This window comes from Boleophthalmus pectinirostris, unplaced genomic scaffold (genome assembly GCF_026225935.1).
Source record: "Boleophthalmus pectinirostris isolate CB_2022bp ecotype Guang Dong unplaced genomic scaffold, ASM2622593v1 HiC_scaffold_16, whole genome shotgun sequence".
NCBI lineage: Eukaryota > Metazoa > Chordata > Actinopteri > Gobiiformes > Gobiidae > Boleophthalmus > Boleophthalmus pectinirostris.
Window position 1 is genome coordinate 5,804,532 of NW_026571095.1, and position 24,870 is coordinate 5,829,401.

Below are 24,870 nucleotides of genomic sequence, written 5' to 3' on the forward strand. Positions count from 1 at the left end.
TTATAACAAACATGTGAGCCAGTATAGTCACATTTTCGTCGTGTTTTGGTCAATTTTAAGCTGATTTTTTTGTATTTTACCAAAACAAATTACAATTTATGCCTCTTCTTGCTCTCGGCAGGTGTCAAATTGGTCAAAAATAGTGACACCTGGGATCATTTCTTGTATAAAATTGGGACAAATCACTAGTTTTGGATAAATCTGCTCAAAACTGGGACTGTCCCGGGTAAATAGGGACGCCTGGTCTGGTCACCCTCCACAGATCTGAACTGTAATGTAGCTGTAACCTGCTTGTCTCCCTCATGATAGATGGGCTTAATCTATACTGTGGAACATTCTAGACAAAGCAATAACATCTCCATGGAAACAAGCAGTTGGTGCACCCTTCACAAGTTTTTACGTCTATTTTTTACGTCTAATGTTTGTGTAATCCTGGTCACATTCTCTGGTTTAAGCTTCCTGTTTATTCTCGATATTTTAAGGACATTTTACCATTTTTAAATTTAGTTTTAAAGCTGCACGTGTAACTTTTCTGCTGGAGTGTCTGCCACCTGTTTGTCTCCTAAAGATTTGATTGCTTTGCCTGGAATTTTCCCCAATATGGCTTGAAAAACACGCACTTTTACTGCGAATGGGGTCGCCTCTCCACAGATCTTGCCTGTAACTTAGATGTGTTTTTGGAAGTAGATGAGTTTAATGTGACGCTGTGGAACGTTCTAGCCAAAGCAGTAGTATTTCCACGGCAACAAGCAGCCGACAGACCCTCCACCAGAGAAGTCGCAGAGTACACCTTGAAATTTTGAATCGCTATGGCAACTTCTTTATTTTTCATCATGGCTATCAAGGCTATTATTTTTTTAGTTTTGGTTCCAGTTGATTCTTGAAGTAGACTTTATGACTTCTTAATGCTGGCCTTAAAATGAGGCAATTCTGTCCTGCAGTAAAACTGAACGCTCATGTTTCAGTTTTTATTGCGTGTCACTGAAGGCACCATAAAAACACATGAGAACATTAGTATGAAGCATGTCTAGAGCACAGGCCACAACCTTTGGACCACCTGGGACTGAAATAGACTTCAATAACTGCCTTAAAATGTTCCAAACATGTATATAAAATAATAATATGAATTGGAGGTCTTTAAAACCAATTAGAGGTGGATAAGAAGATTCTCTATGAAAATACGCCAAGTGGTCGGTAGCTGAAGCGTATTGATGTAGTAGAGGTAGACCAATATGGCCAATATTTGCTGTTTTTAGCGTTGAATTCTTTAGAGCGAAGACGTAACAACACAAAATATGACTACTGTATTTTCTGGACTATAAGTCGCTCTTTTTTTTCACAGTTTGGTTTGTCCTGCGACTTATACTCAGGTACGACTTATATATTCAAATATATAATTCCACATGTTTGTGATTTTCACACTGACAGCCTCAAGAGGCTCTAGTCTTGTGTGTCAGTATCTGCTGCTCCTGTTACTCCTGCACCACCGTCACTTGGCTCTACTGTGCATGTCTCCTGCTGAAAGAGTCTCTGTTCTGTCTGTATCATGTCAGTGTGTTGTAGGATTTCAGTAGATTTCAGACTCTCTCGGGGGTGGGGATAGGTGTATCAATCAGGTATGAGTGGATGTTCGGCTACTGAAGTTTGAGATGTTTCTTCTCGTCTTTTACGCACTCACCTGCATTTACCACATACGAGTCATGAAAACGTATCCCACTCACTAATGTTCATTTAACATAAGAACTGATTTTATCACATGGCAATAAAATGTCATATTCTTCAGATTACAAACTGCAAGTAATGAAGTATGCAGCCAAAAACAGTAATTGAGCAGCAGATAAAAATTTGGGAGTGAGCGAGAAACTTGTGAACGGAGGATACTCTAACTGCAATGAAGAAAACTAAAAAAGCTCATTGCGGTTAAAAGCTTAATTTATACTAATATATATATATATATATATATATATATATATATATATATATATATATATATATATATATATATATATATATATATATATATATATATATATATATATATATTATATATATAAGTTCCATAGTGGTCCATGGTTGTATACTCGTCTCTGTGCTCTTATATTTGTTCTGATACAGCTCAAGGTCATTGTAAAGCTGTTCAGGAAAGCTTCATTTCTGGCCTTTGAATGTGACTTTTTTAGTATTGATACCTGCTTAAATAAGTTTAGTTTCAATACTAGTTTAAGTATTGATTAGGATCTGTTTTTGGATACTTTTGAAAGCCTGAAAGGTTTCTCTAAAAACATTGAAGGATTGAAGAATTGGTCTGGTCCAGTCCAGCTTCACCTCATCTTACCTTAACTTTATTATTCTTGAAATCATTCGGGGATTCTGTTTGCACCTCTGTCCATCTTTACATGTGTGTGTGCGCTCATGAGCCTAAAGCTGTGCATGCCTGTCCGTATCCATGGCAACCTCTCCTCAGTGCCACACACTTAACAAGTGCGGATGACAGCAAGCTAACACTTAGCAGCGTGAGACACAACACCAGACAGACAAGTGAAGTCGGAATGTGCCACCTAATCCGCGTCAGTGTGCGTCGGCCATCTTGTTTTTTTTTTGTTTTTGTTTACATTCCCAGCATCCTCCTCTCATCCCCATTACCTCTCACAGACGCGCACGGTCCACGCGGCGATGATCCACGATGAGATGCTGAAGACGAGGAGGACGGTGCCGGGGCAGATGGTCATGAGGGTTTTCATGACGAAGCGCGTGTTGAAGTTGATCTTGTTGAGGGCCCCTATGCTCCGAGATGACGCGTCAGTGAAGAGCTTGCTGTGCAGAAGCATGACTCGCCCGATCAGGTAGAGTCTGAAGAACATGGGGATGGAGAGGATGATGTCCACGTCGGCGTCGGCAACGGAGGGGGTGTAGGTGAAGGCGAGGCGGGCGGTCCAGGTGAACACGTACTGACCCGGGATGGGGTGGATGGCGCACACCAGCAGCTCCAGCACGATGAAGAAGATGCGCTCGTATGTCATGGCTATCCTCCAGTCGTCCGCGCCGTTGTCCACCATGAACAGCTGCGGGGACAAGAGGACACAGGAGGTCAGGGCGGATTCACTCTTCACTGGAGTTAACTTACACATATTAGGGTTTAGGGTGCATTATGTAACTTTGTGATTGATGGTCCTTCAGTGGAGATGTCATTGCTCTGCCTGGAATGTTCCACAGTGTGACATTAAACAGCTCCACTTTACATTTATTCAGTCACAGGTGGTTTTATATCTCAAAAATACCTACAAAAACAAACATTCTGACTGTGAGCGGGGGTCGCCTCTCCACAGATCTGACCTGTAACTTGGTCTGGTTTGTTCTCCGTGAAGATAGAAAGGTTTAATGCCACAAAGCAATAACATCTCCATGAAGAAAAGCATTTGGCAAACCCTCCACCACTAGAAAGGTTGCACAATGCAGCTTTAAAGCTATTGTGGGGAATATAGTGTAGGCCTATGTGTAGAGGGATTGAATATTTTCTAAAATATTGATGTTAAATTGCTGTAAAATGGTCAACAGAATAAATAGTTGAAATGTTAAAGGTGAACTGTGTAACTTTTCTAGTGGAGGGTCTGTCACTTGCTTTTCTTCATGGAGATGTTATTGCTTTGTCTGGAATGTTTCACAGTATGGCATTAAACCTTTCTATCATCATGAAGACCAAACCAGACCAAGTTACAGGTCAGATCTGTGGAGAGGCGACCCCGCTCACACTCAGTCAATATGTCCAGGTGTTTTTGAGCTATAAAACCATCTGTAATTGAATAAATGTAAAGTAGAGCTGTTTAATATCACACTGTGGAACATTCCAGACAGAGCAATGACATCTCCATAGAAACAAACAGGTGACAGACACCAACTGGAACTTTTCTGATGTGGGTCTGTCACCTGTCTGTCTTCATGGAGACAGATGTGTTTAATGTCATAGCATGGAACATTTCAGGCAAAGCAATAATATCTCCAGGGAGACGAGCATGTGACAGACCCCGTACCTGAAAAGTTGTGCAATGCACCATTAACAGAACAGGCCTAGATTCAGTTACCATTTAAAGATATTCTAAAGGGGCCTATTAAAAAGAAAGTAATGCTGGTGCTCGGTTAGCATGCTAATTCACACTGTAATGTTGGCAAAACTCTGTCACAAACCATTTACAGATGCACTGTGTAACTTTTCTGGTGGGAGGGTCCATCAAATGCTTTTCTTCATGGAGATGTTTTTGCTTTGTCTGAAATGTTTCACAATATGGCATTAAACCTTTCTATCATCATGGAGACCAAACCAGACCAAGTCACAGGTCAGATCTGTGGAGAGGCGACTCCGTCAGAATATCTGTTTTTCTAGATATTTTTGAGTTATAAAACCATCTGTAATTGAATAAATGTAAGGTAGAGCTGTTTAATGTCACACTGTGGAACATTCCAGGCAGATCCCAACTTGAAAGTTACATAGTGCACCTTTAACGTGAACATGCTTTTTCATTAATGTCTTCTTTAGTTTAATAAATATTTACATTGTAAATTGTCTCTAAAAGTGTCAAAACTAAGAATGAACACACAGGAACTATAGTAAACAAACAAACAAAAAATTAAAAATAAAAAAAAAATCTAAATAACTGAAAACTTGCTTTAGATTTGGTGTTGTTAAAAATAGCCACCCTTTGCTTTGATCACTGCTTTGGATTTTAGCATTTCTTGACCCTGACATGGCACAGCTGTGAAGTGAAAACCATTTCAGGAGACTTCATCATGAAACTCATTGAGAGAAGACCTAAGGCAGGGATCTCCAACCTGTAGCTCAGGAACTACCAGTAGCTCTCCACTCTCTTCTAAGTAGCTCACCAAGGGATGTTTGAATTCTATGTATTGGGCTGAATAAGTCAAATTTGATCAAATAAATGCTTATTTCCATTCTACATGAATCATTTTGATGCCGAACTTTGGACACTAATAAACAGATAATGGTTTATGTTTTATAGGCATCTAACTGTACTTCATCTAAGACTCGCCGTGGCTCTTCTGTTCACTCAATTTCTTAAGACCGCTCAAAGGTATTTTCTCTGGTATTGTTTGTTTTGTAAAAGCAGCTCAAAGGGGGATAAAGGTTGGAGTCCCCTGGCCTAAAGTTTGCAGCACTGTCAACAAAGCAAAGGGTGGATACTTGGAATTTGAATAGAAGATATAAAAAATATTTCATTGAATTATTTAAAATGGCTTCTTTACTTGATATATTTGAGGTTCTTTGTCTCTATCTAAAATGTAGAAAGTAAAGATAAAGAAAAAAACACTGAATGAAAGAACACGTGTCTAAACTTTGGACTGGTAGTGTGCACTAGTCTGAAGCTCTTGATATTGTGGGGCACATTATAATGTAGGTCTATGTGTAGAAGTGTTCAATATTTCCTAAAACACTGACATTAAATTGCTGTAAAACGGTCATCAGAATAAACAGCTGAAATGTAAAGTGGCCCCGTGTTGGTGCCCTGTAAATGTACATAAAGCACGTGGATGGGACGTTTTGACAGTGGGCGTAAATTGTCGGTGAATGAGCCATAAACCATCTCACCGTTGAAAAGGTGAAAGCTCGATATGTCCTCCTCCCTCCTGTGTTTTCAAAAAGCTGAGGATCTATGTCCTAAACTGTCCATAGATTAACATTGAGCTGAAGGACGGGCCAAACGTAACAGGGTTTTTTTTCACGTAAAGACTTCATTTTTAAATAATCGTGTGATTCACCTACATTTATTTATTTTGTTGTTTTCAGGGGAATTGCTGGTTTTCAGATGACATCACCATATTCTACAGTCCAGTCATATTTAAAGGTGCATTGTGTCACTTTTCTTTTTCATTTCTTTTCACAACTCACCTTTATGTTACAGATAATACTCCCTACAACTGTACAATTCACCCTTATGTAACAGATAATACTCCCTACAACTGTAAAACAACTCACTTTTATCGAATAGATAATACTCCCTACAACTGTATGACAACTAACACTTACATAACAGATAATACTCCCTACAACTGTACCACAACTCACCCTTATGTAACAGATAATACTCCCTACAACTGTACAACAACTCACCCTTATGTAACAGATAATACTCCTACAACTGAATAATCGATAATACTCCCTACAACTGTACAACACTTACAAACAGATAATACTCCCTACAACTGTACACAACTCACCCTTATGTAACAGATAATACTCCCTACAACTGTACAACAACTCACCCTTATGTAACAGATAATACTCCCTACAACTGTACAACAACTCACCCTTACATAACAGATAATACTCCCTACAACTGTACAACAACTCACCCTTACATAACAGATAATACTCCCTACAACTGTACAACATCTTACCCTCATGTAACAGATAATACTCCCTACAACTGTACAACAATTCAGTCTTATGTAACAGATAATACTCCCTACAACTGTACAACAACTCACCCTCATGTAGCAGATAATACTCCCTACAACTGTACAACAACTCACCTTTATGTGACAGATAATACTCCCTACAACTGTACAACTCACCCTTATATAACAGATAATACTTGAACTCGAAGTTGAAGTATAAGTCGAAGTCTTAAACCTTGGGGCTTGTGAAATAATGTAGTGTAGATATAAAGTAATATACACATGCAGGAGCTAAAAGAAAAAAAAAAAAAAATAAAAAAAAAAAAATATATATATATATATATATATATATATATAATATATTATATATATATATATATATATATATATATATATATATATTTGTACAAAAAAAATGAGATAGAGACGCCGGATTTGACTCACCTGTATCTCCCGGGCGTGGTACATTATTATAAGACCAAGCAGAATAACAGTGGATAGGCTGATAAGGCATTTCAGTGCAAATGAGTATGAAGACTCCTGCAGAGACACAAAAACACACAAGAATTACAACGATTACAATAATACCACTGCTCCCCGGTGCAGGGAAGCAGCGAAAACACTCATGTTTAACACACAATCTGGAGGTAACCTGATTATCCTCCCAGCAAGGCCCTTTTTATAAATTCATCACGGTGAATATTTAGAATGCTCTGAATACATAAGGGAAGTGAGGAAGAACTTTAGACCCCTGCAAACTCTTAATTGCTCTGTTTTTCACATTTTTATAACTCAGGTACAGTGCATTTAATAAGAACTCCTCACCAAAAAGCTTGAAGAAAGAAGAAACAATGCAATAAAAAATCATAAATCTGTTAAATACACTGAAGATGCACTATGTAACTTTTTGGTTGGGGGTCTGTCACCTGCTTGGATATGGATGGATATGTCATTGCCCTGGTTAGAATGTTCCACAGTGTGACATTACACAGCTCTGCCCCACGTTTATTCAATTACAGGTGGTTTTACAGCTGAAAAATACCTAGAAAAACAGGCATTCTGACTGTGAGTGGGGTCTCCTCTCCACAGATCTGAACTGTAACTTGGTCTGGTTTGGTCTCCATGAAGATAGAAAGCTTTAATGCCATACTGTGAAACATTCCAGACAAAGCAAAAAAAGAAAAAAAAAGGAAAAAGATTTGACGGACCCGGAATCGGAAACAATCTGCGTCCAGACACATCGTTTCTGTGTCCACAAGTCTTCTCTATCCACACAGCTTTGAGCATATTTGTTTACGTTTTACAGACATAAAACTTAAAACCACATGACTCATTTGCATAAACTGAGAGCTCAAAAAACAGTTCAGTATTGTGCACTGATGCGATTCAGTTTCTGTCGGACTAAAGGACACGACTCAGTGGAATGTGAGTGTCCTTTTTAGGGGTGTTCTGCTGATGGTGAGTCTGTTCTGTGTTCTGTGTTGGAGATGGTTCATGTGAAACTTTTCAGAGATTATACGTCTGCAGGTCGTACACACACACACACGTTTATATGAATGGACAGATATTCTAGACTCTTAGTGTTTTGGAGGTGAATTACTTCACGGTGCACAGACCTACATCAGAGTATCAGTGTTTTCAGGCGTCCACACAGTGCTGGATCAGATGAATTCATGGGAACTGGAGGCACCACATCATTCTGTCTCTAGAACCGTTTTCCATCAGATTAGTGTGAACGATCACTGCATCCACAACCAAAACAACTCTAATACACACTAGTTTGGATGGGGCCTTAGCACGTTTTTTTCTTATATACAGGAAATTTCATATTTATTGTGATTTTTAGCCAAATGTGATGAATCAATGAATTATTTAAGGAACAAAACCATTGTGTTTTAAATGTGTTTATTGTGTATAAATGTGGGTGAATAAAATGTGAAATGTGGGACCAGCCTCTCAAATTTGCAAAACAAATTTACCTACGAGTACGAATGAAGCGACTTAACCTAACCTGAGTCTGTGCTACTCAAAGTCAAAATAAATACTCCTAGTGGTTCTAATCCGTTTTTACAGTAAGTGAGAAAGAGGCACTTGTGTTGATCAGAACTGGGGCTTGTAACCAGTCCACCAATCACAGCCGAGGGTTCGCACGGCCAGATTAACACACGCAGATCAATACATTTCACAATTCGATCAATTCTATTTAATCCTTGGTCCTAACATGAGCCAGCGCTGCACTTCATTCTGATATTGACTGCGGGTCGTATCCTTGAACCGCTGGATGGATCAACCAGCTCACACCGTCCAGCTGTTTACATCCACACCGCCGCCGCTGCCGCCACACGCTTTTACAGTGGACATGTTATTGCTCTGCCTGGAATGTTTCACAGTATGGCATTAAACCTTTTTATCTTCATGGAGACCAGACCAAGGCCAGGTTACAGGTCAGATCTGTGGAGAGGCGACCCCGCTCACAGTCATAATGTCTGCTTTTCCACATATTTTTGAACCATAAAACCACCTGTTACTGAATAAATAAGGTAGAGCTGTTTAATGCCATACTGTGGAACATTCAATGGCATCACTATAGAAACGAGCAGGTGGCAAACCCTCCACCAAAAAGTTACATAGTGCACCTTCAAAAGCCCTATACACATGCAGCATTTTCTATGTATTTTTGCAGCAGTACAGACATATTTTAGAAGCATTTATGTGCGTGGTGTCAGTATCTAATTATAAAGCACTTTATTGTCTGATAATCAGGAAGTGCACATTAGAATGGTAGCTGTTGTTAGCTTTACGGTGATTATATTGTATTGTGGTGAATAATTAGGACTCTAGGAATGCATCAGGTAAGTGAGGAATAACTTAAGGTCACTGCAAACTATAAAATAAACATTTTAAGATGTTAAAATCAGGTATAACACCTTTAACTGCATTAACGCTAACTTGTTTCAGGTTTTTGAAGTGGCTGTACACATTTTTTTCATGTAATTAAAGGTGCAGGTGGAGAGTTGGCCATCTGCTTGTCTTCATCAAAATGTTCCACAGCATGATCCAATGAGATTGATTCATTTGTCTTCTGATAGTTTATGTTATTAGGTTCTTTTTTTAGGCGTGCACACGGCGTGCACAACAAAACACAAAACAGAACATGGCAACTCAAATAGGACATTTCTGACCACAGTAAAAGAGAGAAGCACATTATCAGTGTAGCCACAGTGTCTTAAAAGTCTTAAAAAGGTCTTAAATTTCATGTTCCTAAATTAAGGCCTTAAAAAGTCTTAAATTATGTTGTTCAAGTCTTATTTTTTTCACAAAGGTCTTAAATTTCATTAGCCCGTTTTTTTGTAGACTCAACCGGGCTACAGTGCAATGTTAAATAAAGGGAGATAGAGTTAATGAACGTCTAATTTGGAGTATGCGCAAACAATACTTTGGTTTCTGGCGACGGCGGCAGTGAGTAAACAATCAGTAGAGTGGAGGAAGATGTTGGGGGTCTTAAAACGGTCTTAAAAAAGTCTTAAATTTGGCGTAGTCTAACCTGGGGATACCCTGATTCTGGACTGGGATGGAGCAAACATCATTGGGACAGAGGAAAACAAACATCGTCACTGGATTAAAGACGCAATCGAAATATAGAAATGTATCCATGGGACGATAAACCAGGACGAGGGGCTTTTTTACTCTCACACACTTGGGATACTGTCCTGAGGAAGTGGGACTGCAGGTGGCGCTGTCGTCCTGCCTCCACCGGTAGAAAAACAGCGCAAAAACCTGTTTAAATCAGCTGACCAGACACGTCACAGAAACACTCTGAGGAAGAGCACAGGAGCAGAACAAACTGTAAGGTATGAAAACAAACTCTGAAAGAACCTAATAACATATGTTCTACAGTATGCCATTAAACTTATAGTCAGGCTGGTGCCACCTAGTGCCTCCGCTCAATTTAATTTCTTTCCAGAGACTAGGTCAGGAATCAGAATACACTAGACCAGGGGTGCTCAATACGTCGATCGTGATCTACCAGTTGATCGCCAAGGTTGTGTGGGTAGATCGTGTGTCTCGTCTCGGACTCGCGTTTGGACTCGGTCTTGTCTCTCACTCAAGGTCTGACACTCAACAAGTGTGATCATATTTCATTCCGGCCGCTGCTGTTGGTAATAAACTTGTAGCGGGTGCAGGAGCGTGTGGGGCGTCTCAGTGCAGCCTGTGCGCTCATTTGAAACCCGCGGAGACTCTACGGCACACAAAGCAGGTCTACAGCATAGAGCAGGCCCCTCTACAGAACAGACCTACTGCCACATTTGGCTGAAGTTTGTCTAACAAAAAGTGACAAAAGTGCATCTGTGTTTGTCACAATGTGCGTTTGGTTTGGTAAATGTGCAGAGGCTGGTAAATATCACTGCAAAACCAGAAAAGAATGTAACTCCAGTTTGGAACTTTAAAAAACAGGTTTAAAAATCTTCCTTCACTTTTTTCACAGTTTTGTGTAAAGTGCCAGAGGAAGTTCTCTTAAAGAAGAGGTTCTCAAACTGTGGGGGAGGGTCCAAAAAAGGGGCACAGAGTGTTTCAGTGCAGTTTGTTTGGCTTTGTATTGGGTAGATCATTTTGACTTGGTCATTTTGTAAGTAGCTCGCATGCTGAAATAGTGTGAGCACCACTGGACTAGACGGTTCACAAAAACCCTGGAAGTGCGAGTTCAGGCAGCAACCAATCAGAGAAGAGCCAGACATTCTGTGTTGGCAACGATCGAGGATTTAAAGCCGGAACAAAGAGAATGTTTGGTGAATTTTATCAAGGGGAAAGGCGTTATTGTTCTTCTTCCTACAGGATTTGGGAAAAGCTTAATATACCAGTTAACCCCGTTAGTGGCGCATTACATACGTCACGACCAAATCACAGCGACTAGTTAAATGAAAAAAGTACCTGTCTACTGTCGAGCGAACGAATCCTAATGTGAGGTCAGACGGTTTGTACGAAGTGACGAATCAGGCTATTAAACTTATGCATCTCCATAAAGACAAACATGTGACACACCGTCATATGAAGTTACAGGTCAGATCTGTGGAGAGAGCCCACTCAGACTGCGGATTCATGCTTAAAAGTCAAAGTTTCTGAGCAATAAAAACACCTGGAACTGAATCAATGCAAGTGCAAGAGACACTAGATCACGTTAATGTCGTACCGTGGAAGGTTCTGGGCAAAGCTATAACATCTTCATGAGACAAACAAGTGGCTGACGCTCCTCCATAAAAGTTCCACATTGCATCTTTAGTATGGAAAGATAGTCAAAGCAGCTCACATGGTGCTCACTGTTTACATAGAGACCAGAGATGATTTAGCTGTGCTCTCTTCAGGCCAGGAGCTGTTTAACAAAACCACAAAAGCGCTCCACTATTTCCCTGTAACACAAACTAGTAATTCATCAACACTAACACAGGGACCCCGGCTAAGTGCATGGAGCTGGCGTTAGCGGGGGACCACACCGGAGTCTGCAGTGATGAATAACCACACACATGCAGTACTCTCTGCAAAACAAGACGCTCTGTAAAACACTGAGCTACAGAGCTTTGGTAATCTCTGGCTGTTTGATTTTACTGTAAGTGATTTCTTTTGTGGTTGTTTTGGGGACATTTTAAAATAACTTGGGACATTTATCATCATTTATCAATTTTTTGTTTTGTTTTTCTATTTCCAACAATTACAAGTGCTGAACTTGATTTTTATCATCAATATGTGAAAATCAGTATAGCTCATGTGCACTGTGTAAATTTTTATAACAGACTGGGGATGCGTCACCTGCTTGTTTCTATGGATACATCATTGCTCTGCCTGGAATGTTCCACAGTGTGACATTAAACAGCTCTACTTTATGTTTATTCAATTACAGGTGTTTTTAGAGCTCAAAAATACTTAGAAATATCATGGATCTGTTAAATACATTAAAGATGCACTATGTAACTTTTTGGTTGGGGATTCGTCACCTGCTTGGATATGGATGGAGATGTCATTGCTCTGGTTAGAATGTTCCACAGTGTGACATTAAACAGCTCTGCCTCACGTTTATTCAATTATTATTCAAAAATATCTAGACAAACAGACACTGTGACTGTGAGCGGGGTCGCCTCTCCACAGACCTGACCTGTAACATGGTCTGGTTTAGTCTCCATGATGATAGAAGAGTTTAATGCCATACTGTGAAACATTCCAGACAAAGCAATAGCATCTCCATGAAGAAAAGCATTTGGCAAACCCTCCACCACTAGAAAAGTTGAACAATGCAGCTTTAAATGGTTTACGACATTTCCAGAGCGGAGTTTTGCCAACATCACAGTGCAAAATAGCATGCTAACAGAGCACCAACATTACTGTCTAGTTCAATAAGTGGATGTAGACAGCACACATAATGTTGAGCTGTTTTTACAATATATACTGTACGTACTGGAGAAAAATGTATTTTAAATTGTTCAGCCCCTGAAGATCTTTAAGTGGTCATTGAATCGAGGCCTTTTCTGTTAAAGGTGCATGGGTAGGGGGTCCGTCACATGCTCGTCTCCCTGCAGATGTTATTGCTTTGCCTGAAATTTTCCATGGTATGACATTAAACACATCTATCTCCACAAAGACAGGCAGGTGACAGACCCTCCACCACAAAAGTTCCGCAATGCACCTTTAAAGACCCATTAAACCCACCGAAGCTTTAGTCTACCTCTAAGGAAAATCTGAAAAATCCTCCAGAGTGGGTGGTGCCTTACGGGTTGGGTGGGGTCGGGTGTGGGACGGACTCTGGAACAATGATTGACAGTCGACCGACAGTCGCAACAATCCAACACGGCACAGACTGGTGCGTCTGGACTGTGAAACAGAGCAGACATTTGTGCTCGGATCACACCGTTTCCCTTTTTGTCCAGGCACACCGTGACATCGCAGTGATCACCGGTGTCAGGTTGGGGCGAGGCTAAGAGGGGCTCCTCATGTACCACCTGTAGATGCCAGAGTCTGTGCTCGTCACTCAATAACCTGCGTCTGACTCATTCCCGCCGTTAGTCCAACCTGAAAATTCAAATGTCCTGACCGTAGTTGATCCTAAAGAGGCCGATACAGACACGACTTTGACCCAAAAGTCAGATTTTTAACAAATCTGCACTAAAATGCCAAAGTATTGCCAAGGACAGAGATAGACTTCTGTTTTAGACCCATTTACACAGAGAATCAGTAGAAAAAGTGATTTTGGTGTTGAGTGGTCCTTTAACAAAAGAGCTTAGTCTGCCTGTTTCTTTGACAAAATCCTTAAGTATTATTCACAACTCCTACTATTTTATATACATTTTTTTATTATTAAAATCACTAAGAGTTGTAGAAACGTTACTTGGACATTCCCGTCGATGCCAGCATTAGAGAAGATAACACAGAGCACACACTCGTTCACTGTACACGCTTTAGTGGTGTGAACCCATGTTGCTTATGATCAGAGGCTTGTGCTAATAATAAAATGACAATGCCGCAGTGTGATGGAGTCTGTTCTCATCCATCACTGCTCCAAATCCTACGAAATAACGCTGTGTATTTTTAGCCATCAACCAGATCGCAGTGCCCCAGAGGTGGAGAGGTGCTCCCTGGGCAGACAACAGCCGCGTAAACCAATGAATCCACCTGAACAAAAGCAGACCGGGCTCCCACTGCGCCCCGTTTCATGTGTCTTTATTTTAGGACATGAAACAGGGAGGTTAAAGCTCCAGCTCCAGCGTGAGTGATAGAAAATCGAGTGTCCTTGCTCTGCGCTGGTTTGACGAGGAGCTTCTGCAGACAAGCTGAAAGTGTGTCACACATGATTTTGTCAACACCATTTTTTGTTGTTAAATAGAGTAGTTTAATATTAGGGTAACACTTAATAATAACTACATATTATTTAGCCTTAATAAAGCATGAACAAAGACTTAATTAATAATGAACAAAGATTTAATTAATAATGATTCACACTTAGTAAATGCTTAATAAAGCATAATTAGTCTTCACTTTAGAAAAGCTCTCAAAAAGACTTAACTAACAGATAACAGCTGCCTGAATGATCATTGTATTGTATTATTAGTAAATCATTCTCTCATAGTTTACTAATGATTAATAAATGCTCAAATGGTTAGTCCATGAGTAATTAAGTATGAAATAATTATGAGTAACTATTTACAGCACAGGCAAATTAAGTAGTAAGGTAGTAATTAAGTAGTTACTAAGCGTGAATCATTATTAATTAAGTCTTTGTTCATTATTAATTAAGTTTTTTGTTCATGCTTTATTAAGGCTAAATAAGGTGTAGTTATTATAAAGTGTTACCTATATTAGCTTTTAAATATGTTAGTAGTAGTTAAAGGTGTGTAACTTTTTGGTTAGGGGTCCGTCACCTGCTTGTTTCTATGGAGATGTCATTGCTCTGCCTGGAATGTTCCACAGTGTGACATTAAACAGCTCCACTTTACATTTATTCAATTACAGGTGGTTTTATGTCACAAAAATACCTAGAAAAACAGGTATTCTGACTGTGAGCAGGTCGCCTTTGCACAGATCTGACCTATAACTTGGTCTAATTTGGTTTTCATGAAGATAAAAAGATTTAATTTAAGATTTGTGATAACAATATAACTGACTCGACCTTTCGATATATTTTTGCTTCAGTACAGATATATCGTATAAGCAGCTCTGTACGTGTTGTCTGCATCTGATTATAAAGCCTTTTATTGCCCCATAATCAGGAAGTGTGTGTTAGCATGCTAGTTACTGTTAGCTTTACACTGATGGCACAACTCCAGTCTGGTCTGGTGTTTATAAATTTATTGCAATGAATAATTAGGATGCTAGAAATGTTTAATATAAGAGAGGAGTAACTTTAGACGACTGCAAACCATAAAAAAATTTTGTTTTTAAGAAAATCAGGAATGACACTTTTAATTTCTATCAGATTTTTAAAGTGGCTGTACCCATTTTTTTTTTCATGTAATTATGTAAAATGAGTTATTAAAATGTAAAAGAATTTGTATGTGCACTAGGTAACATCTCAGGTGGAGGGTCCGCTACTTGCTTGTCTCCATGGAGATGTTATTTCTTTGCCTGGAATGTTCCACAGTAGAGCATTAAACATATCTACTTTGCATTTGTTCAATTACAGGTGTTTTATAACTCAAAAATACCTTAAAACATGAATTCTTACTATTTTCAGGCTTGCTTCTCCATAGATCTGACTATTAACCTGTCTCCATTGTGATTTCCAACTTTACTACCATACTGTGGAATAATCAAGGTAAAACTGTAATATCTCCATGGAGACAAGCAGGTGGTGAAAAGTTACACAGTTCACTGTTAATACAGATTTTTAATGCAGATATTTGGTAAAAGCAGCTCTTAGGATCAAAATACTTTGTGCTGTTGGAATCTGTTTACAGTGTCTTTTTTTGTTTGTTTTGTTTTGTTTGTTTTTATCGTCAGTGAACCAGCTGTTAGCATGCTAGTTGTTGTTAGCATTAGCGTGACAGCTAACCCCGGCTCTGGCCTGTGGACGTGGATGTGATGATGGGGGATAATTGAGATGCTTAACAGAGCGTGCTCTGCGCAGTGTCTCTGGCTTGTGATGCTCTTCTGTGTTTGCTCTGTCGTGAGCCAAATGAGGTCCAGCAGACTGTCGGCAGACTGGAGACTTCAGACCAGACCAAGCTGCTCCTCCATATGATCCACTATACGCACACATGCAACTCTCTGCTCCTCCACAGAGCACTCACACACAGCTCTGCAGCACGATCACTCCCATATCTCAACTCATGAAAGGTCCTGTAGTACGATAAATGGACTTTTGTGAACTTTAAGCCATGTTAGAATACTGTTCCCTCCTCAGAAACAAACATGGACATGCTTTTTGTTTCATCCACATGTTTGATCCTTAATCCTTTATTTATTAGTCTGTTTACATATAAAACATCTAAACCAGACCTGGGCATTATACAGCTCCAAGGCCCTTTGGTTGACTCTGACCGGACCCGTTAAGCTTATGAATGAAAAAAATAAACATTTTATCATTTTACCTCATGTATGGATTAAAGCTGCATTACTTTTATTTTAGAGGGTTTTTTTTTTTTTGTTACTTTTTTTTTTTTTTTGTAAGGCAACCTCACTTTCTTATTTCATAGTCAGAACATAAACTCTTATCAGTCTGACCAGCTCGTCTAAACAATGCTATTTACTGCTTTTTATAAAGAAATACACTTCATATTTTGTAGAACTGAGTTAAGCATTTTGGCCTCCACCATATTTTCTGTTTCTCATGTGGCCATGTGGAAAAAGTTTCTCACCTCTGATCTAAACGGAGACAACATGTGAACTAGATATTTTGAGCAGGTTTTGATACTACAAAGTCACATTCACAGGACAGAAAGGAAACTTTCCCGAATGTCTTTAGAATTATCTTGAGCTGTATCAGAACAAGTAGAAGAGTACATAGTATCAGAATCGGTGTTTAGTATCAAGTCTATTCCTTAGTATCGAAATCAACTTGTGACAACACTACAGCCTTGTCTCCAAATCCATCTCCTGCCTCCGAAGCTCAGCTCCTCACCAGTTTGAACAGACATTAACACATTTCCTCTGTTTTACTTCCCTTCACTGGCTCCTGTGGGTTTTAGTCTACGTTCAGACTGCAGGGCTTAACGCTCAATTCCGATTTTTTTGTGAAATCCGATGTTTTTGAGAGGTCGTTCACAATTTCCAATTAAATGTGACTCTCCAGTGTGAACATTAAACATCCCGAAAGTGTCCCACATGTGCACTGGAGACACGATGACGTCAACCGCAGCGAGCGTGCTCTGTGTTTATGGAAGTTGTCCAAACATGGACGTGAGCATTGAGCACCTGGAGATTTTAAAGTTCCTCTCGTACCGGAGCCAGAACATGAACAACTTACTTGTTTTAAGGAGGAGATTGAGAAGGAGAAGGACGAGGTTTTTGGCCGTGGTGTTTTGTAGGACAGTGGGAGCGACGTCCGTTGACAGGAACGTGTGGATGTGGAGACGGAGCCAAGAGTGGTGAGTGGTGATGTGCTTCACTTCAGTGACACAGAGTTCATTAACAATTTTTGCCTACTTCAGTGCAGAATAGTGACGTTTGTGTCTTGTTGATAACGTGTAGGTGGATGAATGCACTTTGACCGTTCAGACTTAAGTCGCATGTCAAAAGATCAGATATGTATCAGTTTCAGGAGCACATATCCAAGTGTCCTGGGTCACATTTGAAAAAATCGGATCTGTGTGGTTCAGACTGTCATTAAAAGATCAGATACAGGAACATAGGGGCCAAAAAATCTGATTTGAGTCACTTCAGGCTGCAGTCTGAACGCAGCCTTAGAAACGATTTTAAGATTTTACTGATCACTTTTAAAGCTTGTTTAGATCTTGCACCAAGTTACATCTCAGAAGTTTTAACCCCGTACGAGCCTCCTGCAGCCTTAGATCTTCAGGCAGGTCTCTGCGGTTGTTCTAAAGTCCAGGCTCCGGACGAAGGTGCTGGAGTCTTTTCAGTCCAGGCGCCTCAACTTTGGAACAACCTGCCTGAGGAGATAAGGCTCACACCATAAGTATCATCTTTGAAATCACTTCTTAAAACCCATTTTTATTGGTTGGCCTTCTTTTAACTGGTTTTAGCTTGATTTTATTCCTTAATCATTTTTATTCTGTTTCTTTTTATTTATAGGCGAGTTTCAGCTGACGTCATTGTTATTAAAAGCCCGCGTTGCATGCTGGGAAATATTTTGATCAGAGGCAAGAAACACGGTAGCGGTCAAACACAGTGTGTAACCTCATGTATTTATCCCCGATAATGGTAAATTCCTGCTGCATTATCGGATGCACAAATAGAAGCACGGAAGAAGGAAAATGTCTTTTTCATATTCTGAGTGAAAAGAACTGCTAACGGTGAATTAAACGACTTTCAAACATCCGCAGAGCAAACGTAGAAGATCCTAACAAACCGTGGACTCCAACAAGTTCAACAACACATCGAGACTCTTGGAGGTTTTCATCTTTTCTGCTGTGAATGGCCCAGGAGTTTCCACCAAGTCATTGTGGATATCGCCCAAGTGAATATTTGTCCAGGTAGTCGGTGATTCTGACCAGAAACGTGGTTTGGTCCAGGCTCTGTAGAGTTGAAAAAGGTGATTTGGCTCCATCGATGCTTATGACCAATTTCTGGTCAAATGGTCTTGGGTCCTCTGCCGTTAGACTGGATAAATAACTGGGATCAATACCCTTTACGTGCTTTCTCGCTCCATTCGTCATTTTGACTTAGTGTTTATTGCCGCCGACCAAAATAATTCCTAGCATGCAACGCGCACTTTTGTCAACAATGAATCTCGCCTATTGTAATTAATTGAACTGTTTGCATCATTGTCTGTTTTTGTGCTTTCTGTGTGCTGTTTTATGCTTTTTGTATTTTTATGTGTGGCTTGTACAGCACTTTGTAAACCTTATTTTTAAAAGTGTTTTTTAAATAATTTTTTTTTAAAATTATGATTACTATATGGTTTCTTTTTACAACACTCTCTAGCGTTCCCTGTACTGAAAGTCTGGCGAGCAACACCAAAAATCCATCTTAATCATGTAACAATCACACCCGCCCATTGTAAACCCATTATGTCACGTTCCACTCACCGTTCTCCTAAAGGGTCAACCACATAACCATAACGCCGTGACATAGTGTGACAGGAGGAATACCTAAACGCCCCCTACCCGCACCCGTCCGCACGACCCTCCCCTCCCCCGTCACTCACCACCGAGGTCATACACGTCTATACAGGGAGGTCAGCGTGATGAATGGACTCCGGCCTGGTGGTTAGCGGCCTCAGACAGACTCATTGACTGCCTTAAAACCACATACATCATCCTATAGATTATCTCAGACCTTAATGCACTGGCCACACCTGAGCGACGCCTCTCACTGTGAGCGCAGACACACACGACAGAGGGACGGCGGGAAGGAAAGGCCCTAGATTACGCAAAATTTGAATTCTGTTACCTTATCAGAAAACATCACTGGAGTTGTGTTTTGTTTCTCTCTTCCACCTTGTGATGTCATGCAGTGGTAGTTTTCAAGTCAACAGCTCCTTTTACCGTTTGTTTTGTAGAGCTGAGCAATTCCAAATGATTCTAGTGAAGGAGTACGGAGTTTAAAAACACAGTGGAGCGCAACATACATAGATACAGGACAACATACCACACTGTATACAACTCTACAACAACTCACTAGATAATACTCCCTACAACTGTACAACTCACCTTATGTAACAGATAATACTCCCTACAACTGTACAACTCACCTTATGCAACAGATAATACTCCCTACAACTTTTATGTAACAGATAATACTCCCTACAACTGTACAAGAGCTCACCATTATGTAACAGATAATACTCCCTACAACTGTACAACAACTCACCCTTATGTAACAGATAATACTCCCTACAACTGTACAACAACTCACCTTATGCAACAGATAATACTCCCTACAGCTGTACAACAACTCACCTTTATGTAAAAGATAATACTCCCTACAACTGTACAACAACTCACCCTTATGTAACAGATAATACTCCCTACAACTGTACAACAACTCACCCTCATATAACAGATAATACTCCCTACAACTGTACAACAACTCACCCTTATGGAACAGATAATACTCCCTACAACTGTACAACAACTCACTCTTATGTAACAGATAATACTCCCTACAACTGTACAACAACTCAGCCTTATGTAACAGATAATACTCCCTACAACTGTACAACAACTCAGCCTTATGTAACAGATAATACTCCCTACAACTGTACAACTCACCTTATGTAACAGATAATACTCCCTACAACTGTACAACAACTCAGCCTTATGTAACAGATAATACTCCCTACAACTGTACAACTCACCCTTATGTAACAGATAATACTCCCTACAACTGTACAACTCACCCTTATGTAACTGATAATACTCCCTACAAATAAACAACTCACCTTTATGTAACATATAATACTCCCTACAACTCTCTCTTATGTAACAGATAACCCTATGTCATGTCAATCACATCACTGTTGCACTGTCTTCCTGTGACCTCTTGTTTATAACTGAGATTGTATATGTTATTACTTATTTTTCCATTTTATTTGGTACATTTACATTTATATAATTAGGTCTTATTTGCCACCTGTCTCTATCTTTTTTACTACTTATTTAGAATGTATTATTACCATTTATATTTTTACTCTTTGTTATTATATTATATTGTGATGTGTGACTCCTGTGTCCAAATCATTTCCCTCGTGGATCAATAAAGTTTAAGTCTAAGTTTAACAAAACACAACTCCAGGTTTATTTTTGACCAAGAAACAATAATATAACATAATAAGAAAATAATGTAATAAAGGCCCTGTGCACAATGAAACGTTTAAAATGAGCAAATTCTGTGTAATCTGTGTTTTGTGTAATTTTGAAAAAGTGCAGTGTCAGATTTTCATAGAGATTTATTTAAAGATGCACTGTTTCTGGCAAAATATGGCATTATTTATCTTGCGTTTCTTCACTTGCAGGTGTTTTTTAATGAATAAATACTGTAAGTGGGCTCGCCAGTGCGCAGATCTGATCTGTAACTTGACCATAAGCAGGTGGTGTACCATTCTTAAGAAAAATTCCACTTTTAATGAAGATCTTATTGCCTTGAATGTTGTTGTTGTTTTGTTTTTTTCTTTGCAATAACTCCTGTAATTACCTAAAAGCATAATCGGTTAAGGTTAATGCCAAACCATGGAACATTCTAGGCAAAGCAATAACATAATGGAGACAAGACAAGCAGTTGTGTATCTTGTTGTCTTATGTGTGAATGTTTAACTTTTGTTTTTGGAACATTAACAAGTGGTATTACGAGTATCAGTCAATCAATTTAACCCAAAACTCTGTCGTCAGGAGTTTGGAGATTCCAAGATTCTGATGAAATTGAACTGCCGGACACTGAAAAAATGTGCTTTCATTGTAAATTTTTTAAGCTCTCGTAAATTATTGTAAGTTTTCATTTGAAAGTGGGAAGATGGCAGCGGATCTAAAAGTGCGGCCCACGCTGAGAATCTGAAGTGGTCTTTTTGCCACATCAGCCGTTCTTCTGAAGAGCTGGATTTATTGGCAGGGGCTTAAGAGGAGCCCTGTCTGAGAAGAGACACCTGCCCTGACCTGTGCTCATCAACACGGACCAACTGCTGAGGCTGCACCCAAGGGCGAGGACAGCAGGGGGGCACAGAGAGGGAGGGGCCAAAGACAGGGAGGAGTCAGAGAGAGGGAGGGGCCACAGAGAGAGAGAGAGAGGGAGGGGCCACAGAGAGGACGAGCAGAGGTCAGGCAGAGGGACAACATGTGTAAAACTGTTCTATTTCTCAGACTTAGTCCTGTATCTGTGGAGTGTACTGACCAACCACACCTCTAAATACAACATTTCTGACAAACTTGCCCCAGGACCCACCTTAGTGTAAACCCCCCAGGACAGTTCTGTCTCCGTCACCATGACGACGATCCCAAACATCCCAAAGATGAGCGCGTAGTCGCTGAGCCGTTTCCGCTTCTCGAACAGCGCCCTCCTGTGGCCGAGCTTGTAGCCGATGTCCTTGTTCTTCTTCTGCGGCGCCCGGCCCCCGCCCCGGCTGCCCTCCCGGACCAGGCTCTCGTTGGACGCCTTGCTGGGGTCTTCGCCGTTGCCCTTGGAGACCACCACCTCTAGCCCGGAGCTGTGCAGCGTCTGCAGAGGCTGCGTCTCCGAGTCCAGGTCGGCCAGGTTCCGGCGCGACGATGACGCCAGGCTGCCCACTAGTGGCCGGACGACACCGCCATTGTACTTGCAGGTGTTCATGGCTATCTGAGGGAGTCCGCTGCTCTCGCACAGGGAGGGCGTGGATCCAGCATGGCTCAGCTTCTTCTGCTCAGAGGAGGCCTGTAGGGGGCGACACACAAGAGTCAGACCGACACAAACACAGGCTTTATTTAGAGCTTTGTGGGAGTAACACATCACAGCTCTGAGCACGGCAACACTGTGTTTTGACAAAAATACTGAGCCAAGTTTCTGTACCACTGCATATCACAAATATGTTTTTATAGCTCTGTTTCAGAGCACGAGTCAGCAAGTTCACCTGGCTCCCAGTCAAACATCTACAATTATATATGTGAGAAAAAATACTAATGTGAGTATGATGCATAAAACTGACTTTTAATTTAACTATGGACATCATTCCTACTTCCATCCTCACACCATAACTCCTGTCAAAGTCTGATGTCATCACATCTCATCTCATCACTAGTCATCTCATCTGAGTATTGGTCAATACCACTGGGAACACAGGTGCTACAGTGGGGCGCTACAGGCAAAAACTCACAACCACATTGCTGAGTATGACTGTGGTATGTGCATGAATGTTGGTGGTGGTCTGAGGGGCCAAATTCACAGATTGGCAGCAGCGCTTCCATCAGTCTGCCCCAGGGCAACTGTGGCTGCAATAGTGTGTGTGAAGTGAATGAATAATGCTGTAAAGCACTTTGCGTGTCTTGAAAATGCTTTATAAAGCCAATGATTACTATGTCATCCAATCACAGCCCTCTGCATTTGCCTCTCAACCAATCACCTCTCAGAACAGTCACTCAAATACACTCTCTCTCCCCTCACTGCTTCTGCCATCCCAGCTAAACCACATCTCCACCACTGCAGCAAAACCACCAGCTCCCTCAGGCTCTCCATCGTCTTTATCACCAGTGTCTAAACAGCCAACACAACAACAACAGAACAACAACAACACAATAAGTTAAACACCTTCAGAAGCAGCATGTCGTCTGTGCTGTCAAATGTACATTTTAAAAATAGCCTCCCAAATATACAGTTTCCAAACGTCTCAATAATGTATGGACTTCGAAGTATAAATAAAACAATACGACCAATCGCACAGCCACAAAGTGCACAAAATTGAATCTTTGCGCGGCACAAATTTCAATATGAAAGATTAATGCAGGGGACTGTTAGCGTAGCACTCTGCCTGCTCCGGTGAGCAGAGGCAATCACAAAGAGGCTAAAAGTGAAAGTCGTCCGTCAAAAACAGCAGGGGGATGTTCTATAGGGGAGCTAATGCAACGCTCTGTGTATGTGCACAGGGACAACGCACTGAAGACTGTATGGAGTCTAAGTCTGGAGCACTTAAAGTTACCTAAAAGTCATTCTTAGTGAGCACATGTTTTAGCCACGAGAGGAAAGTGTCCATAATAATAAAGATGCACTGTGTAACTTTTCAAGAGCAGGTAGACCACTCGCTTCTCTCTGTGCAAATGGATCTGTCTAGCATTTATTTCATCACATGTTTTATTGCTCAAAATACTCTACCATAACGAATGCATCAAAACTGAGAAGGCCCAGCTCTCCACGGATCTGACATGTAACGACCTGAGAGTGTCATCTGCTTGTCTGCTTGGAGATACTGTATATAAGTCATTCAAAGTCATTCTGTGAACCCTTCTATACAGGGGGATAATAATAATAATAATAATAATAATAATAATAATAATAATAATAATAATAAAAAACTGGGACATCCGTTGTTTTGATAGTTAGTTATAATAAAATAGTGAAACAAGTGTGTAGTTACGGAAAATTGTTCTGCAGAGATCATTCGTGACCAACATGTGAGTCAGTATAGTCACATTCTCTTTATGTTTTGGTTGTTTTTAAGCAGATTTTTTTGTATTTTACCTAAACAAATGACAATACATGTCTCTCTTTACTGTTAGCAGGGATCAGATTGGTCAAAAATAGGGACACCTGGGACGTTTCTTTATAAAACTTGGACAAATCATTGGTTTTGTATAAATCTGTCAGGACAAGGGACACAGGCTCAAAACTAAGACTGTCCTGGATAAATTAAACATCTGGTCACCTTAATTTTATAAACCATAAAGTCTCGTTGGAGATAAGGAAGTGGCCGTCCCTCCTCCAGAAAGGTTCCACATTCTCACTTTTAATACGAAGCAGACTCCTGAATCCTGCTACCAATAAAAAACTTGAGGCCATTTGGTCAAAGTTCCTATTTGACACTCGTTTTCCAAACATCATCATGTAGGACAGGAGTCTCCAACCTTTAGCAAATGTATTGTACTAAATAACTCAAATTTGATTTGATAAATGTGTTAGTTTGACCTTTTTGCACTAATAAATGGAGAATGGTTTGATGTTTTATAGGTATTTCACTGTACAACATCTAAGGCTCTTATATTGAATCAGTTTCTTGCAACCACTAAAATGAGTAGCTCTCCGGCGTTTTCATTTTGTAAATGTAGCGCACCAGACGCAAAAGCTTGGAGATCCCTGATGTAGGATATGATCAGAAAGCCACTTTTCTCAGCTTTTCAAGGGACTAAA

The 24,870-nt window shown here is 40.3% G+C and overlaps 1 protein-coding gene across 1 annotated transcript in view; it reads right to left on the bottom strand.

Moving 5' to 3' along the window:
- kcnn1a (potassium intermediate/small conductance calcium-activated channel, subfamily N, member 1a) overlaps positions 1-22,329 on the bottom strand; it is an 88,037-nt gene extending 65,708 nt beyond the window's left edge. The window contains exons 1-3 of the mRNA XM_055152176.1: positions 21,943-22,329; positions 6,853-6,948; positions 2,644-3,062 (exon numbers count right to left, since the gene is read on the bottom strand). Of these exons, the coding sequence (XP_055008151.1) occupies positions 2,644-3,062; positions 6,853-6,948; positions 21,943-22,326 (899 nt within the window). The 5' untranslated portion in view covers positions 22,327-22,329. The remainder of the gene's footprint in view (positions 1-2,643; positions 3,063-6,852; positions 6,949-21,942) is intronic.
- Between the last annotated feature and the right edge of the window lie 2,541 nt (positions 22,330-24,870).